The following is an 18,710-nucleotide window of genomic DNA, read 5'->3' as shown; positions in this document are numbered from 1 at the left end:
GGGCTGAGTTCTGAAAGAGAGCAGGAGCTGGAGAGGGCGCTGTAGACAGACACAGCAGCAAGGACAAAAGTTCCAGCTTGAAGGAGTTTCATGGACTTAGTAGGGATTCAGTTTTTCACCCTAAGGAGCTTAGTGGGAGCTCCCAGGAGTTAGGGATGCTGCCTTGGGGACACTTGTGACAGCTTCTGGGCAAGGGTGCTGGAGGGGAAGAGGCAGCCCCCGTGAATACCGCCCTTGACGCTTGTTGCTTAGCACCTTCGATAAACAGCAGGCTGGCAGGCAGGCTTTGCCCTTGTTCTCTTCCTTCTCTCTGACTGGCAACAGCTGTCCAGCAAGCAGCGGGAGGCCCTGCCAACACCCTCCCCTGGAATATTTCAGGGGTAAGTCAGAAAATGACCAGCAGCCTCCAAAATGCTATTCTCCCATATACCTTACATGGGTATATTGGGTTGCTCTGGGTGGTTAAGCTTCCTCCCCTTGGCAGTCTACAAAGCCATGAAAAACACACGGCCACAGGAGGCACCCTCAGCGCACAGCACAGCTGCAGTCACATACCTACCTCTACCCTTCAGCTGCCACACTGGCACATGTCACGCTCACACACACTCACACATGGTTTCACACCTGCTCCCCAGTCGCTGCAGCCAGTGTCCATTTTTCCCTAAGAACACTCACAGCTGGCACAGTCGTACACATTCACCCTGCTGTCAAGTCACACAGCTGCGAGACCACACAGGACAGGAGCAGAGCCTCTCGGGGTCTACAAGCCTAGATCTATCTCCTGCTCCACACCCAGAACATTTACCAGATGTTCTCAGCTGTGGGCGCAGGAAACACAACGCACAAGCCACCTGGTCAACACATCGGCATCATTTCTCCTCCATCCCCATCCACTGTTCAGGGGTCTGATTAGAGCGCTGTCCAGACTCTTTCCTCCTGGGCCTGCTGGGTGCACAGATTTCTTCTGCAGTTGGATCAAAGCCCTCCTCCCAGACATGGGGACTAAGTGGGAAAAAAACTAATCATAGGAAGAATGCCTGGGGCCCAGCAGCTCTTACTGGAGGCTGGGGCAGAGTGCCTGCAGCGTGGAAGTCTGCCCTGGACAGGGTGGGCCAAGAACTTATTTATGCCTTGAAATGCGACAGAAGCGACTGAGTTGGAGCCACAAGTGGAGCTCTCAGAAGACCCCCAGGAAACCTCCCAGGCTGTGTGTGTGTGTGTGTTTGTGTGTGTGTGTGAGTGTGTGTATGTGTGTGTGAGAGTGTGAGTGTGTGTGTGTGTGAGTGTGTGTATGTGTGTGTGAGAGTGTGAGTGTGTGTGTGAGAGAGTATGAGTGTGTGTATGTGAGAGTGTGTGTATGTGTGTGTGAGTGTGTATATGTGTGTGTGTGAGAGAGAGAGACAGAGTGTGTGTGTGAGTGTGTATGTGTGTGTGTGTGAGAGAGAGAGAGAGGAAGAGTGTGTGTGTGTGAGAGTGTGTGTGTGTAGAGAGTATGTGAGTGTGTGTGTGTGAGTGTGTATGTGTGTGTGTGAGAGAGAGAGACAGAGAGTGTGTGTGTGTGTGTGAGAGAGAGAGAGAGAGAGAGGGAGAGAGAGAGAGAGAGTGTGTGTGTGTGTGTGAGAGAGAGAGAGACAGAGAGTGTGTGTGTGTGTGTGTGTGAGAGAGGGGGGGAAGTGTGTGTGTGTATATATGTGTGAGAGAGTGTGTGTGTGAGTGTGTGTGTGTGTGTGAGAGTGTGAGTGTGTGTGTGAGAGAGTGTGAGTGTGTGTATGTGAGAGTGTGTGTATGTGTGTGTGAGTGTGTATGTGTGTGAGAGAGAGGGGGGAAGTGTGTGTGTGTGTGTGTGTGTATGTGTGTGAGAGAGTGTGAGTGTGTGTGTGAGAGTGTGTATGTGAGAGTGTTGTGTGTGTGAGAGAGAGTGTGTATGTGTGTGTGTGTGAGAGAGAGACAGAGTGTGTGTGTGTGTGTGTGAGTGTGTATGTGTGTGTGTGAGAGAGAGAGAGAGAGGAAGAGTGTGTGTGTGTAGAGAGTATGTGAGTGTGTGTGTGTGAGAGAGAGAGAGAGACAGAGAGTGTGTGTGTGTGTGTGAGAGAGAGAGAGAGAGAGAGAGAGAGAGTGTGTGTGTGTGAGAGAGAGAGAGAGACAGAGAGAGAGTGTGTGTGTGTGTGTATGAGAGAGAGAGAGGGGGGAGTGTGTGTGTGTGTGTGTGTGTGTGTGTGTGTGTGTGTGTGTGTGTGTGTGTGTGGAGAGACCTGTATTAAACACAGACAACTTTCCGGCTTTAAGCCTTTTTGCATTCTTTCTCAGCCCTTCTCTAACTCCAGCCATGGCCCCCAGCTGTCATCAGATGCATGGGGTGTGGCGGGTAACCCCCGCCTTCTCCAGCAGGCGCCCTGCCCCACCCCTTCACGACAGCTGCGGGACACCGGGAGGGTGGCCGCTCTCCAAGGCCTTGCACGGGTGGGGATCGCAGGGCGCTGACACGAGGGGCATTGGATCCCACTGGGTACCCCGCCACGAAACCTCCCCCACCCGCCCCCGCCTCGATTGGGCCCGGGGACCGCTCCCCTGACACCGCACAGCCCCCTCCTCTCTCGCCAAGCAACCCGGGCCAGAATGAAAGGTGGAGAGAAGAAGGTTCCGGAAGCGCCTCTGGGCCGCCCCTCGTCCCACCCCATCCCACCCCAACCCCCATCCCCTCCCACCCCTCTCCCCGCCCCAGGGCCCGCGCCCTCCTCCCGCGGGAGAAGGTCCGGGCCAAGTGGGCGCGTCCGGCCCGGGTCGCCGGGATCTGGTGTCCGCTGCAGCTGACAGTGCGGCGGGCGCGGGCACCGGCACAGCCGCCGGCGGGGCCGGCTATTAATAACGCTCCGGGCGAGCCCGGGGTCGGGCAGTCATGGCCAGTCCGGAACCCCTGCGCGGCGGGGACGGCGCCCGAGCTGCGAGGTAGGATCCTCCAGGGCCCGTCCGTGTCGCCACCCAGGAGGGGAGGGGGTGCTAGGTGGGCTCCCATCCCCAACCCGCGGCCCCCTCCTCCTCACTGTGGGTAGTGGTCCCGCCCGGGTGTGGCACGGGGCGGAGCCACGGGGGGAAGGGAGCCGCGAGGCCTTGGCTTGGGGACCTGACACCTCCGGTGGTCTGTGGTATTTTGTGATACTCCTTTTCAGGCTAGCAACCTGTCAAAATTTACTTGGCTCAATTGGCCACGGATAGTATAAGTTTTATTTTTATTTTCTTTTATTTCTCATTCACTTGTTCTTGGGCAAGGGAGAAACCATTTGAGAATTCACAGTATTTGAGCCACTTGGTGCAGGGTTGGGCACCTGCCAGCTAGAAGTTAAGAGTCTGTTCAGCCAGCCTGCTCTTCCCGGTGTGGCTCGGGTGGAGGCCTAGAGAGGGACTGTTCTCCTGACCCAGCAGCTGTCCACACTGAGGGCCTTACCACTGGTGATTGTAGAGTCCTTCTGCCCCAAGTCACATTGTGGCCCAGGGACTTCCCAGTGTCTCAAATTGTGGGAATACTTCCTGGTACCCACTGTTGTCATGTGGGAAGATAAAGTTGCACTGGATCTTAATGCATACATTTTGCCTGAATTGCCTACACACATACTAGTAAGCTTGAAGTCAGGAACAAGCTCGTGGTCGCACACACATCCAGTCACAGTCTGATGGACAGCGCTAAGGAGTTGTCCAAGTCCTCTGGGGATAGGGACAGAGTGGCGGTGGCATTGAGGTCAGAGGCCCCAGCTGAACAGTCTCCCTCTCTGCTTGGCCTCCTGTAATCTGCTTCTTTGCCAACTCAGTAGAGAAGCAGCTAGCTGAGGACAACATCTGGTACCCAGGGTGGCCTGGCAGCCCAGCCGGGGAGTCAGGAGGCCTGGGTTCTACACCCTAGACCTGCCACTTGACCTTGGGCAGTTTCCCCTTGAGTTCAGTTGTTTTTTGCTTGCCTTCTAAGGTACACTAGGGTATAGACAAGTAGCCTTGTCCTGGGATGTCAACTATCATCCAATGGACCTGTGACTTCCGTAAGGCATAGCCACTGCTCCTGAAGACGAGCTACATTCAGAATGTCAGGAGGACACAGTGGGCCTTGTTTGGGATATGGTACAGAGTAGATGGAGTTGAACAACGATTAGACATTTGCTAACTAAACCAATTTCTTTTTCTGGGCTGGGAAATGAACATAGTACTTTCCCTAAAGTGTTCCCCCTCTCAGCCTAACCTCCTGACCCTACCCCCACCCCAGCCCTACACCCCCCTCAGCACTACACCCCCATTACCACCTGGACCCTAGAAAGATGTTCTGAGCCAGGTGGTGGTGGAATGTGCATTTAATCCCCAGTGCTCCAGAGGCAGAGGCAGGCAAATCTCTGTGAGTTTGAGGCCTGCCTGGTCTACAGAGCAAGTTCCAACTAAGGCAACATGGAGAAACCCTATCTCGAAAAAAAAAAAAAAAGAAAGAAGGAAAGAAGGAAAGAAAGAAAGAAAGACACTCTGATTGGGATGTTCCAAACCTTCCTTTAGGCCTATGCTTAGCCTTAGGCAGAGGGCTGGTACCTCAGGTTCGCTTTCCAGGCTTTGTCTGGCTTGCTAGTCTCTGCACTGGGTGTAGCAGAAAACAGTTTATAAGTGAGCGTCCGTGCAAGTGCTTAGAATAGTGCCTTGAACACGGTTAAGTCATTCCAAAGAGGAGCATGATGCAAAGGCCATCAGCTGGGAAGGCGGGAACTCTGGCAGAGCAGGACAGGTGGGCCTCCCTGCCTGAGCAGGTGCTTCTCCCTGATGCCAGGAATTGTGCCTTCTCCGGTAGCCCCAGTTAGTGTTTTTAGGCATTTTGGTATTCAGGAAGTTGCATTTTTCAGCTAGATCCCTCAGATATTGTGGGCCCGAGTAGGAGGTGTGAAAAGTTACCACATGTTCTGGGGTTGTCAGGAGCTGGGGGCGTTGCAGGGGTGATGTGAGCTGAGGCTAAAAATGGTGAGTTAGGGCCACCTCTTTATGACTCTGATAGCTGGGCGTGGTGACACATGTCTGTAGTCTCAGTCCTTGGGAGGCTGAGGCAGGAGGATTGTTAAGACTTCCAGGCCTGGGACTGGAGAGATGGCTCAGCTGTTAAGGGCACTTGTTGCTTTTGCAGAGGACCTGGATTGGGTTCCCAGCTCCCACGTGGTGGCTCACAGCCATTCATAACTCCAGTTCCAGGGTACTGGAGGCTTTCTTTTTGCTTGTTAGTTTTCGTTTGTTTTGGTTTTTCAAGACAGGATCTCTCTGTGTAGCCCTGGCTGTCCTGGAACTTTCTCTGTAGACCAGGCTGGCCTCAAACTCAGAGATCCAACTGCCTCTGCCCCAAGTGCTGAGATTAAAGGCATCCATCAGAGGCAGAGGGTTTTTGTTTTTATTTATTTGGTTTTTAGATTAAATTTTTAAAATTTATTTTTGGGCCAAGCAGTGGTGGTGCATGCCTTTAATCCCAGCACTCGGGACAGAGGCAGGTGGATCTGTGAGTTTGAGGCCAGCCTGGTCTACAAAACTACACAGAGAAGCCCTATCTCAAAAAAATTTTTTTTAATTTTTTGGTATACATGTTTTTATTTTATGTGTATATTGTTTTGCCTGCATGTGTATATGTGGAGCTTCTGGGAACCCCTGTTTCCCCAGTGTAGAGCAGACTCTGATCATCCCACTGATTTCAGCCAAGTGTCTGTTCTCACTGCACACCAAAAGAGGGCACCAGATCTCATTATAGATGGCCGTGAGCCACTATGTGGGTGCTGGGAATTGAACTCCCGGAACCTCTGGAAGAGCAGCCAGTGCTCTTAACCTCTGAGCCATCACTCCAGCACTCCCTTTAATTGTTTACTTATTTATTTTTTGGTATGTGTGTGGTATGTGTGTGAGGGTGTGAGGGTGTGAGTGTGTGAGAGGTGTGTGTGTATGAGTGTGTGTGTGTGTGTGTGTGTGTGTGTGTGAGTGTGTGTGTGTATGAGTGGGTGAGAGAGTGTGTGTGTGTGTGTGTGTATATATGAGTGGGTGAGAGTGTGTGTGTGTGTGTGTGTGTGTGTGTGTGAGTGTGTGAGTGTGTGAGTAAGGGTGCATGTACATCCATTTGGATGCCAAGGATCTAACTCAGTTTATCAGACTTGGTGGCAAGTGCCTTTATCTGCTGAGCCACTCCCTGACCCCCTAGTGTGTAGGGGAGCAGATTCTCATGAAACCAGGTTGGCCTCAAACTCAGTAAGTAGCTGAGGCTGGCCTTGAGTTCCTGACCCCCTCCCTCCACCTCCCAGGTGCTGGGTTTGCAGGCATGCACTTTTTATCAATTTTGTCTTTCCTTGTTTTTCCAAGGCAGTCTTTCTGTGTGGTTCCTTGGATGTGCTGTGTAGAACCGTCGATCACTCAGCTGTGTCTGAGAGTGAATTTCCTGTTCTTGAAGTGACTAGGCAGAGACTAGCCAGTGGTGTCATTAGGGAATGCAAGAGGAAGCAGATTGGTGAAGGGAGTCATAACAGACTGAGGGCCTCCTGCAACTAGGCCTGGGGTGGAGGCCCTGTTAACACATCACGGACTCGCTGCTCTTTCACTGTCCATCATCTGTCTTGCAGGGAAACAGGTACAGAGGCCAGTTGTTCTCTTCAGGACTCTGAATCCCGGAAGGAGACCATGACTTTTAGCCCAGAGGCCACTTTATCTTTGGAGGGGACTGTGAACCTAGATGACATTCTCTTTCTGGGGGATTCAGGGGACTTTGAAGAGAGTCTCTATGTGGAAGAGTTTGAGAAGCCAGAGGAGACACTATATATCGAAGAATCGAAGCAGCCAGAGGAGGCTCTGGACCTGGGAGAGCCAGTGAGTCCAGAGGACACCCCGCCTGTAGAGGAACCTGTGAAGCCAGATGAGGGACAGTTTTCGAAGCACGTGGAACCTGCTAAGAGCCCAAGCCCAGAGCAGACTGCTGGTGAGGGCGAGATGGTGGCCCTGGAGGAAGGTCTTCCAGCTCCACCGAGTCCCAGCACAGAGGAGGACCTCAGCGTGGAGGACCTGGCGCTGCTGGAAGGCCGATTCCAGCAGTGTGTACAAGCTGTATCCCAGCTGGAAGAGGAGAGGGATCAGCTTATCCACGAGCTCGTGCTGCTCCGGGAACCAGCCCTGCAGGAGGTGCAGCAGGTCCACCAGGACATCCTGGCTGCCTACAAGCTGCATGCACAGGCCGAACTTGAGCGGGACGGGCTCAGGGAAGAGATCCGGATGGTGAAGCAGAAACTGTTCAAGGTGACCAAGGAATGCGTGGCCTACCAATACCAGCTGGAGTGCCGCCAGCAGGACGTGGCTCAGTTTGCCGATTGCAGGGAAGCGCTGAGCACTCGGGCAGCCCAGCTCTCGGGAGAACTGACCCAGCTCCGAGATGCCTACCAGAAACAGAAGGAGCAGTTGCAGCAACAACTAGAAGCACCCCCAACCCAGAGCGATGGGCACTTTCTGCAGGAGAGTCGGCGGCTGTCAACGCAGTTTGAAAACCTCATGGCAGAGAGCCGCCAGGGCCTGGAAGCCGAGTATGAGCCTCAGCTGCTGCGGCTCCTGGAGAGGAAAGAGGCAGGGACCAAAGCTCTACAGGACACCCAAGCAGAGATCCAAAAGATGAAGGAGGCTCTGAGACCCCTGCAAGCAGAGGCCCGGCAGCTCCACCTTCAGAACAGGAACCTGGAGGACCAGATCACGCTCGTGAGGCACAAACGGGACGAAGAGGTTCAACAGTACAGGGTAGGCCTGCCAGCTGTGTGAGAGAGAGACAGCGTTTGACTATGTAGTCCAGGCTGGCCTGGAGACCTTGAGAAACTTGAGACCCTTCCTGCCTCAGCCTCCTGAGTGCTGGGATGATAGGTGTGTGCCACTACAGTCAGCAGAAGTGACGTCTTTTAGGTGAAGGGAAGTCTGATGGCTTAAGTTTCTCTGTGCAGCCCTGGCTGTCTTGGAACTCACCCTGTAGACCAGGCTGGTCTCAAACTTAGAGATCCACCTGTCTCAGCCTTCTGAGTATTGGGACTAAAGGTGTGGTCACCACGCCCAGATAGGCCTAATGTCTTTGGGGCTGGAGTTACCATTCACCGTGAAAGAAGAACCTGTTCTTGGGCCCACTAACTTGCTCTTCCCCCCTGTCCTGTCTGAATTTCATTTTGTTAAGGCCAGTGTTAGAATTTGACCAGTATTTGTATTCTTGGTTTACACAGCTCTTCATGTGTTTGGGGATCGAACCCAGGGTCTCATGCTTGTTAGGCAAGTACTCAGTCACTAATAGCCCCTCCCCACCCCCTTTTAAAAGGTCTTATTAATGTCAGGCAGTGGTGGCGCATGCCTTTAATCCTACCATTCAGAAGGCTGTGAGTTCAAAGCCAGCCCGGTCTACAGAGCTAGTATCAGGACAGCATGTGCATGTAGTGCCCAAGGAAGCCAGAAGAGGGCGATGAATCCCCTGGAACTGTGGTTACAGATGATTGTGAGGTACCACCAGAGTGCTGGGAACTGAACTCAGTCAGGCCCACAGCAAGCCCTCTTATCCCTTGAGCTATCTCTCTAGCTAAAATCCCAGTCTGACAATTATTTTTACTCTTGGTTTACATGGCTCTGGGGAGGGGTCAGGACTTCACACATGCTAGGCAAACTCTTTACAATGGAGCTTTATTATCCACAAGCCACCCCCCCTTTTTTAAAAATATGTTTGTGTGTTTTTATTTATCTATTTATTTATTTATTTATTTAGTATACAACATTCTGCTTCCATGTATATCTGCACATCATAAGAGGGTACTAGATCTCATAATGGATGGTTGTGAGCCACCATGTGGTTGCTGGGAATTGAACTCAGGACCTTTGGAAGAGCAGTCGGTGCTCTTAACCTCTGAGCCATCTCTCCAGTCCCCGCCCCCCAGTCCTCTAGTCCTCTTTTTTTTTTTTTTTCATATTGAAAGTTTTATTGAGGAGGAGGTAAGAAAAGAGGTACAGAGACACAGAGAGAAGACAGAAGAGAAGAGGGAGACAGGAAAAGTCCTGTCTGCCACAGGGGGATAGTGGGAAAGAGACCACAGTCCTCTTTTTACTTAAGACAGGACCTAATTTGACTAGGTTAGTCTTGAACTCACTCAGTAGCTCAGTCAGGCCTTGAATTTGAGATCTCCCTGCTTCAGCCTTCCATGTAGCTAGGATTACAAGCCTGTGCTACCAGGGTAAAATGGGTTATCAAACCTGGCTTGGATTCTTAGGTTTTATAGACAAAGAAACTGAGGTTCAGTAAGGTAGTTTGAACCTGTGCCTGCCCGCCACTAAGTATTTAAGTGTCCCTTTCACGTAAGCCTTTGCTAATTCTAACTGAACAGTGAATCCTGCTTGGCTGAAGGGAGAGCTAGAGAAGCCGATGCAATGAGTTCATTCCCTCCTCTACTGGCCACATTCGCCCTCAGGTACCACCTATCCATACTCCACCTTAAAGCTGTCCAGGGTTTGGGATGGAGTCTCTGCATTTTCCTTTTTTGTACATGTCACCATATCCCTTGTATCCGAGTTATTTCTGATTAAGTGTGAGCCAATTCTAACCCCTTTTTAGACGAGTAGGATATAAATACTGAGTGGATAAACAATTACGTCTGCTGCTGCTGCAGACTGGGTGTGCAGAAGGTTGGGCTGTCTTTACTTATCTCCCTGCCATGCAGTTTAGGGGCCACATCAGGCAAATGCTGAGTTAAGTGTTGCTAGGTACGCTGAGAAAACTTCCATGTGGGACCTTTCACAGCAGGGGTTTGTTTTATTTTCAGACACGGTGTCAAGTAGCCCAGACTAGCCTCACAGTAAATGTGACCTGAATTTCCTGATACTCCTGTCTCCCTCCAGTGTGCCGTCCTTTAGCTTGCCATCCTCCTGCCTCAGCCTCCCAAATTCTGGGAGTATAGCCATGCACCATCATTCTAACTTGCTACTTTTGCCTTTTGAGACCTATATTTCCTTGGATACACTTAAAACTGTATATCTCAGCCTGGCGTTGGTGGTGCATGCCTTTAATCCCAGAACTCGGGAGGCAGAGGCAGACGGATCTCTATGAGTTCGAGGCTAGCCTGGTCTCCAGAGCGAGTGCCAGGATAGGCTCCAAAGCTACACAGAGAAACCTTGTCTCAAAAAACAAAACAAACAAACAAACAAAATTGTATATCTCTCCCTCAAGAGAAATCTTGAAAATGGCTGCATTCAGTTTGCCGTGTGTTTTACTGCAGTATTTGATTTTTCAAAAGATTTTATTTTTACTTATTTATTTATTTATTTATTTATTTATTTATTTATTTTGTATTTCAAGGAGTATTTATGTGTAACTGTGGCTGTCCTGGAACTCACTCTGTAGACCAGGTTGGCCTCAAACTCACAGAGATCTATCTGCCTCTGCCTCTGCCTCCCAAGTGCTGGGACTAAAGGCGTGCGCCACCACCACCCAGCTAAGATTTTATTTTTAATGATGTGTATTGTTTTGGTGTGTGCAAATGAATGCTGGGGCCCTCAGAGGCTAAAGGCATGGGATCCCCTGGGAGCTGGACTTACTGATGTGGGTGCTGGGTATCGAAGTCAGGTCCTCTGTAAAAGCCGTCTCTCTGGCCCTACATGTGCTGTTTTTGAGACAGTGTCTCACTGTAGAGTACATGCTGGCCTCAAACTCTATTCTCCTATCTCAGCCTCCAGTGCAGAGGTTTCAAGGCCTAGACCACCATGCCTAGCTCCAAATTCTTTTTTTCCAAAGGGGCTCCTAAACAGTGTTTGTCAGACTCTCCTATTTCATTCTGGTTACTTTTCAAGAGTGCTCTGGAATTTCTCAGGCTGGGCCTGCACTCTTAGAGTCAGTTTGCAGATATTACCACCTCCACCATCCATCCATCCATCCATTCACAGTTCCTAAGTGTCTACTAGTATGAATCAGGCTAAGGTGCTGGCAAGAAAGACAGGAAATAATCGGGGATGAGGTGCTGCTGCTCTCCCAGTTTGCAGCCTGGGAGGGATGCCAGACAAAATGAACATTTTCATAAAATGTAAACATCATGCTAAAGAGGCTTCCTAAGTTGGGGGTGTAGCTCAGTGGTAGGGCGCTTGCACAAGCCGTGGGTTCGACCTCTGGTACTGCACACTCCGAAAGAGAAAAATGAGGCCTGAGATGGTGGCATGCGCCTTTAATACCAGCATACAGGATGCAAAGGCAGGTGATCTCTGAATTTGAATCCAGCCTGGTCTATATAGTGAGTTCTAGTTGTCCCCTGCCCTCCCCCCACCAAAAATGCTTGATTTGAGATGGTTAAGTATGAGAGTGTGATATGGAGTTTGAAGTGAAGATACTTCCATGTGCTAAGCAGTAAACAGTAGTAGGAAGGACTCATACATGAAGTGGGTATGCTCACTCCTTCCTGCCTGGGGAGCAAGGGCCTGGCAGACGATCAACAGTGGCTATTATGTGCTTAAAGTTCTCCACGGAGTTCATTACTCCTTACACCTCTGGGAGGTATGAAATGTTTGGACACTGAGTAGAGAGGGGAGACGGAGAGGCCATCTGTCTAGTGTTCTGCGGTTCCAGAGTGATGGCATGAGGATGTAACCAAGTAAGCATGCCCACTCTCTCCATGCAGCATTGCAGTTTGGTCTTGAATGAGTTCACCAAATGATTAAGGACAAGTATTCCAGGCAGCGGGGACAGCTCATCCGAGAGCATGGGAAGTGAGGTCATTGTGGCTGAGTCGTAAGGAATGAAGAGACAGACAGGGTGGAGTGGTAGATGGGAATAATTTTACATCAGTGATTTCCCTTTTTTGGTGTGTATGCCTGTGTGTAGGTATGCTTAGGTATGTTATCTGCTTAGAGGCCAGGGTGTCCTGCTCTGTTACGCTCCACCTTGTTCCTGTGAGATCCCTTACTGAACACGCAGCTATTATAGCCAGCCCCACCCCACCCCAGTGTTAGGCCCAAAGATGTGTGTGGTCACATTTGAGCTTGTTGTAAAAGCTCTGGGGATTTGAACTCATGCCTCATGTTTCTACACCAGGTACTCAGCTGCTGAGCCACCTTCTTCACCCAAGTTTTCACTGACATCGCAGACCCCTTCTCTACTCCAAATACTCTATTTAAAAAAAAAATTATTTGACAGGGCCTAGAGAGATGGCTCATAGGTTAAGAGCACTGACTGCTCTTCCACAAGTCCTGAGTTTAATTCCCAGCAACTGCACGGTAGCTCACAACCATCTATAATGAGATCTGGTGCCCTCTTATGGCATGAGGGCATACACACATGCAGAAATATATATATATATATATATATATATATATATATATATATATATATCCTAAAAAAATTATTTGACAGCCAGGCAATGGTGGTACACACCTTTAATACCAGCACTTGGTAGACAGAGTCTGGTGGACTTCTGAGTTTGAGAACAGACTGATCTACCAAGTGAGTTCCAGGACAGCCAGAACTACACAGAGAAACCCAAGCCTCAAAAAACCAAACCCAAAAAACAGAAACAAAAGCCAAAACCCCAAACTTCTCTGCTGATTTCATATCTATGATATATTCTGATCACAAAACTTCTTTGCTGATTTCATATCTGTCTATGATATATTCTCATCACATCCATCACTCCCTTTTCTTCCCTGGCCTGTGCCAAACCCTCCCTCCTTCCTGTTTTTTGTTTTTGTAAAAGTCTATTTGGCACGGCAGTGTGGAGCACCAGGGAGGGCACTTCAGTCTGGCCTTCTGGGGTTTCATAGAGAAGAGTCTGTGTCTAAGAAAGTAGCAATAATCAGGGGTGAGCTTGGAGCCAACCGCTAATCCTGGCTCCACTCTCTCACAGGTAAAACAGGATCATACCTGATTTTAACCCAAAGGCCAGAGGCAGTAAAATGGGATTTCTGGGGCTGGAGAACTGGCCGGTGGCTGAGCGAGCTTGCTGCTCTTTCAGAGGTCATTCCCGGTGTCTATCTGCACAGGGCAGTTTGCTCTGTCCGCTAACTCCAGCTCCTGGGGTCTGTGGCCTTTTCTGGCAGCCCTAGATACTGCCTGCACATAATGCCTGTATACACATTGAGGTACAGATGAGTACGCATTATTTTTTTAAAGATTTATTTATTTTTATTTTTAAAAACATTTATTATTATTATTATTATTATTATTATTTATTTTTTTTTTTTTTGAGACAGGGTTTCTCTGTGTAACAGCTCAGGCTGTTCTGGAACTTGCTGTGTAGACCAGGCTGGCCTTGAACTCACAGAGAGCTGCCTGCGTCTGCCTCCTAATCATTGGGATTAAAGGCATGTGCCACTACTGTCCAACCATTAATTTAAAAATTTTATGTATGGGTGTTTTGTCTGCATGTATGTCTGTATACCACATGCATGCAGTACTCAAGAGGCCAGAAAGAAGCATCAGATCCTTTGGAACTGGAGTTACAGATGCTTGTGAGCCAACATGTGGGTGCTGGGAATTGAACCTGGGTCCTCTTAATGAGCATCAAGTGCTCCTAAACATTGAGCCATCTCTCCAAGTGATGGTGGCACATGCTTTTAATCGAAGCACTCAGGAGGCAGAAGCAGGCAGATTTCTGAGTTTGAGGCCGGTCTGGTTTACAGAATGAGTTACAGGACGACAGTACTACACAGAGAAACCCTGTCTTGAAAAACCAAAATCAGCCGGGTGGTGGTGGCACACACCTTCAATCCCAGCACTCGGGAGGCAGAGGCAGGCGGATCTCTGTGAGTTCGAGACCAGCCTGGTCTACAAGAGCTAGTTCCAGGACAGCCACCAAAGCCACAGAGAAACCCTGTCTCAAAAAACCAAAAAAAAAAACAAAAAACAAAAAAAAAAAAAAAAGAAAGAAAAACCAAAACCAAACACTGAGCTATTTCTCCAGTCACTCACTCACTACACTACCCCTACCCCTTCCTTTAATAACAGGGTCTACTTAGCCGTGGCTGGTGAATCAGGTGGTTTCCATCCACCTGCTCCTGCTTCTCCATAAAGGTTTCCTGCTCCACCAGCCTCTGAGATGCTCTTCACTGGCCTGGTGGTGGTGGTAGAGTCCCTCGTTAGCTAGACTAAAGCTTCAAGTCACTTTTTTTTTTTTTTTTTTCTTTTTAAGTTTTTCAAGAGTTTCTCTGCAGCCCTGACTGGCCTAGAATTCAAGAGATCCACCTGCCTAAACCTCTGGAATGCTGGGATTAAAAGTATCTGACACTACTGCCCAACATTTTCAAAACTGTTACTTTGTTGTTTTTGGCTTTTTGAGACAGGGTTCTCTATGTAGCCTTGGTTGTTTTGTGTGTTGGGATTAAAAGTGTAAGGCTTGGTACTTGTTTCTTTTTTGGGTTTTCTTTTTTCTTGGTTTTTCGAGTGGCACTGGCTCTGGAGACCAGGCTGGCCTCGAACTCACAGAGATCAGCCTGCCTCTGCCTCCCGAGTGCTGGGATTAAAGGCGTGTGCCACCAATGCCCAGTGGAACTTGTTTCTTCCTTCCTTTCTTTTTTTTTAGAGAATACTTTATTAGTTTTTGTAATCAAACCCACGTAGATAAGACCTTACATATTTAATACTGTGTGTTACCCCTGTACAAATGGAAAAAAATTAAGTTCAACATTTCTAGACCAATATGGCTGTTAATTTCTGTACTATGCCAACTCAACATGGTAAACTGGGATACTTTTTTCCAAAGTTGACAGCACAGCTAAAGTTTCCAAAAATTCAAATTATATATATATATATATATATATATATACCAATAATAGCAGTATGTTATGCATCAATAGCAGCAACAGCTTTTCCAGGTTCTGCAGTCATTTGAACAAAATTGTAGAGACATCCAGCACACTCCATTTAAAACAACAACAACAATAACAAAGTAAAAAACAAAATCCCAGAAAACAGCACAGTTCTGTTACTCTTGTGGTACCTGGCACCATTTTTTTTTTAAATTAGCTTCTCAAACATCATCTGGAAGGAAACCATTCTGAGCAACATCATTAAAAACAGCTCTGATAAAGCACGGCCACTACTATGTATCATAAAGCAGGTCCACATATGAGTGAGTACATACCATGTTTGTCTTTTTGTGATTGGGTTACCTCGCTCAGAATGGTTTCTTCGAGTTCCATCCATTTTCCTGCAAATTTCAAGATTCCATTGTTTTTTCCTGCTGAGTAGTACTCCATTGTGTAAATGTACCACATTTTCTCTATCCATTCTTCGGTTGAGGGGCATCTAGGCTGCTTCCAGTTTCTGGCTATTACAAATAATGCTGCTATGAACATGGTTGAACAGATGTCCTGATATATGAATGTGCTTCTTTTGGGTATATGCCTAGGAGTGGAATTGCTGGATCTTGTGGTAGACTCATTCCCATTTTCTTGAGGAGTCGGCATACAGATTGGCTGTACAAGTTGGCACTCCCACCAGCAGTGGAGGAGTGGAACTTGTTTCTTACTATCCTATGAAAGTAGTATCAATCCCAGTGTCACTATAAATATTCAATGATACAAGCTGGGCATAGTGGCTCACATCTGTAATACCAGCACTTGGGAGGCAGAGGCCAGTGGATCTCTGAGTTTGAGGCCAGCCTGGTCTCCAGAGTGAGTTCCAGGACAGTCAGGGCTACACGGAGAAACCTGTGTGTGTGTGTGTGTGTGGGGGGGATCAAACCAACCAATCAAACAACATTGTGCAAGTGCTGTCTATAGCACATGTCAGGTTTATTGTCTCGCTCACAAATGTTTGGCCATTCTGTGCAGGAGCAGCTGGAGGAGATGGAGGAGAGACAGAGGCAGTTACGGAGTGGAGTGCAAGTCCAGCAGCAGAAGAACAAAGAGATGGAGCGGCTGAGGATCAGCCTTGCTGAAGAGCTTTCAACATATAAGTCAGTTTTCTCTGCTTTCCAAGACTCATCTACAATCGACTGAGGATGGTGGGAGGGCTCAGGGAATATTTTATTTAACGAAAGAAAACAAAATCATTTGGGGGAAATGACTTTCAAATTGTGTCCACCTATGAACAGTTAGAAAACGGCTCTCTCTTTTTCAAGGGCTACGATACCCAAGAGTCTGGAACAGGCTGACACAGCTACTTCTCAGGCAGGTGGAGCCGAGGCCCAATCCCAAGGTGATCTTTGTGGGTAGATGACAATGGTGTTTGCTGGTCATCACTGCATTCCTAACAGTACTAATTTAATGCCTTATTCTGGAGAGCCTGTAGCCTTGCTTGGGATCCTCTTACCTCTATCTGCATAATTACAGGCATGTGCCTCTGTACCTGGCTACTTAAACTCTTCTATTATTATTTTTAATGTATGTAATCTCATGATATAGTTGAAGCTGGCTTTGAATTCATGGCAGAACTCCTGGCCTTAGCCTCCCAAGTACTGCCTCTAAATTTATCAAATATCAAATAATTTAAGGATGGTACATGTCTCAAATATACCTAAGGTCAAGCAGAATTGATTTGGAAATTTTTATAAAGTTTTTCAAGATATGGTTTCTCTGTGTAACAGCCTTAGCTGTCCTGAAACTCTCTTTGAGAGCAGGCTGGCCTTGAACTCACAGAGATCTGCCTGTCTCTGCTTCCCAAGTGCTGGGATTAAAGGCACAAGAAAGCTTTAATTTTTAATGGGACTCAAAATTACGTTTGCTGAATCTCACCACTAATTGAGACAGGGTCTCACAATATGTAGCTTTGGTTGGCTTTGCACTCACAGAGATCTACTTTCCTCTGTTTTACAAGTACTTGGAGTAAGGGTATGCACTACCATGATCCTTTTTTATACTGTTCTGTTTTGAGACAGGGATTCTCTGTGTTAACAGCTTTGGCTGTCCTGGAACTCACTTTGTGGATCAGGCTGGCCTTGAACTCTCTGAGATCCAGCTGCCTGTGCATCCCAAGTGCTGGGGTTAAAAGTATATGCACCACCACCACCACCCGGCAAGAACTTTTATATGATAGACCCATCATCTAGTGGTCAGAGATGGCTCAGCAGTTAAGAGCACTGATGAGGACACAGGTTTGGCTCCCAGAACTCACATGGCAACTGACAATAGTCTACAACTCCAGTTCTAGAGGATCTGATGCCCTATTCTGGCCTTTGTAAGCACCAGGCACAGGCATACTGACAGGCATAACATTCGTTCACACATAAAAATATTTAAAGCAAAAAGATCCAGGCTCTAGATACACCCTTTCCTCAACCCTAGCAGTTTCCATGGTACGGCACAAAAGACAACCCTATTGTCAAACTAAAACTGACAAAAGAGGCCAACATGAGTAAATTACATATTAAAAAAAAAATTGAGGATATTCCTAGAACCCAAACTACTTACTTAGTCAATGTATAAAATAATCAACAGTCCTGTCCATTCATTTCTGTCTATGTCAGAATGAGTTTGTATGGGTACAGAGACCACGGACTGCAGAAGCTAAAGGCAGTTACAAGATGCCCCATGTGGGTGTCATGCATTCAAGTCTGCCTGGTTAAACTTAGAACCTGCCTCAAAAGGGCTGGGAGAATGTAGCTCAGTGGTAGGTTGTTCGCTTGGCACTATGGGGCCCTAGTTTAATCCCAAGTATTGAAAACAAAACACACTCGCTGGGCGGTGGTGTTGCACACCTTTAATCCCAGCACTTGGGAGGCAGAGGCAGGCGGATCTCTGTGAGTTCGAGACCAACCTGGTCTCCAGAGTGAGTGCCAGGACAGCCTCCAAAGCCACAGAGAAACCCTGTCTCGAAAAACAAAACAAAAACAAACAAAAACCACTAATGGATATAACTCAGTAGTGAAGTGCTTGTCCAGCAAGTATGTGACAGCAAGTTCTATAACCAGGAAGGAAAAACAAATACAAGTCTGCCAAAGTTGTGTACAATACAGATGTCTATACTTGTTATGTTCATTCCTAGTTAAATTTGGATAGAAACTGGCAATTACCTCAACTGATTGTTTCTGTATGATTCTGGATTTTCCTGTATGGTTATGCTGATCACCTACAGGTTATAACCCTGCAATTGAGGACAATGATCTGATGACCATCTTTGTATGGACAGGAAAAGGATAATCTAAACAGAGGATGAGAGCTGAGGATGTGGCTCAAGTTGGAGGAGTGCATGTGTGGCACGAAATCCCTGGGTTCAAGTCCTACCACTGCATAAACTGGGTGGTGATGCTTGCCTGTAACCTGTGAGATGGGGGCAAGAGCCATCCTTGACCATGAAGAGTTCCAGGATAGCCTGGCTAAAGGACTTTCAGAAAGGAAAGATCGAAGTTAGAGATGGCTCAGCGCTCTAGAGCACTTGTTCTTGCAGGACCCAGGTTTGATCCCCAGAGCCCACAGGGAGGCTAACAACTGTCCAGAATTCCAGTTCTGGGGCATCTGACACTCTTTTCTGGCCTCCTCAGGCACCAAGCACATGCACATCCAGGCAAAACACTCATATATTGGGCAGTTGTGGCACACACACCTCTAATCTATCGCTTGCTCTTTTTCCAAGACAGGGTTTCTCTGTAGCTTTGGAGGCTGTCCTGGAACCCACTCTGTAGACCAGGCTGGCCTCAAGACTCACAGAGATCTGCCTGCCTCTGCCTCCCGAGTACTGGATTAAAGGCCTGGCTGGCTTCACCTTTAACAAGGCAGAGGTAGGTGGACCTCTGAGTTGGAGAGTTCCA

General features: G+C 48.2%; 1 protein-coding gene across 2 annotated transcripts in view; it reads left to right on the top strand.

The window, feature by feature from the left end:
- The first annotated feature begins 2,741 nt into the window (after positions 1–2,741).
- The window catches only part of Sync (syncoilin, intermediate filament protein), an 18,416-nt gene continuing 2,447 nt past the window's right edge, over positions 2,742–18,710 (top strand). Inside the window, exons 1-4 of one of the 2 annotated variants that reach the window (XM_027399376.2) lie at positions 2,742–2,946; positions 6,606–7,761; positions 15,796–15,920; positions 16,086–16,162. In XM_027399376.2, the coding sequence (XP_027255177.1) occupies positions 2,897–2,946; positions 6,606–7,761; positions 15,796–15,920; positions 16,086–16,162 (1,408 nt within the window). In that variant the 5' untranslated portion in view covers positions 2,742–2,896. Of the gene's footprint in view, positions 2,947–6,605; positions 7,762–15,795; positions 15,921–16,085; positions 16,588–18,710 lie in introns of those variants that run through there. The other variant, XM_035439602.1, reaches the window with a different exon arrangement.

The sequence above is a fragment of the Cricetulus griseus genome, chromosome 2, assembly GCF_003668045.3.
Source record: "Cricetulus griseus strain 17A/GY chromosome 2, alternate assembly CriGri-PICRH-1.0, whole genome shotgun sequence".
Lineage (NCBI taxonomy): Eukaryota > Metazoa > Chordata > Mammalia > Rodentia > Cricetidae > Cricetulus > Cricetulus griseus.
This window is presented reverse-complemented; position numbering and strand designations above follow the sequence as displayed.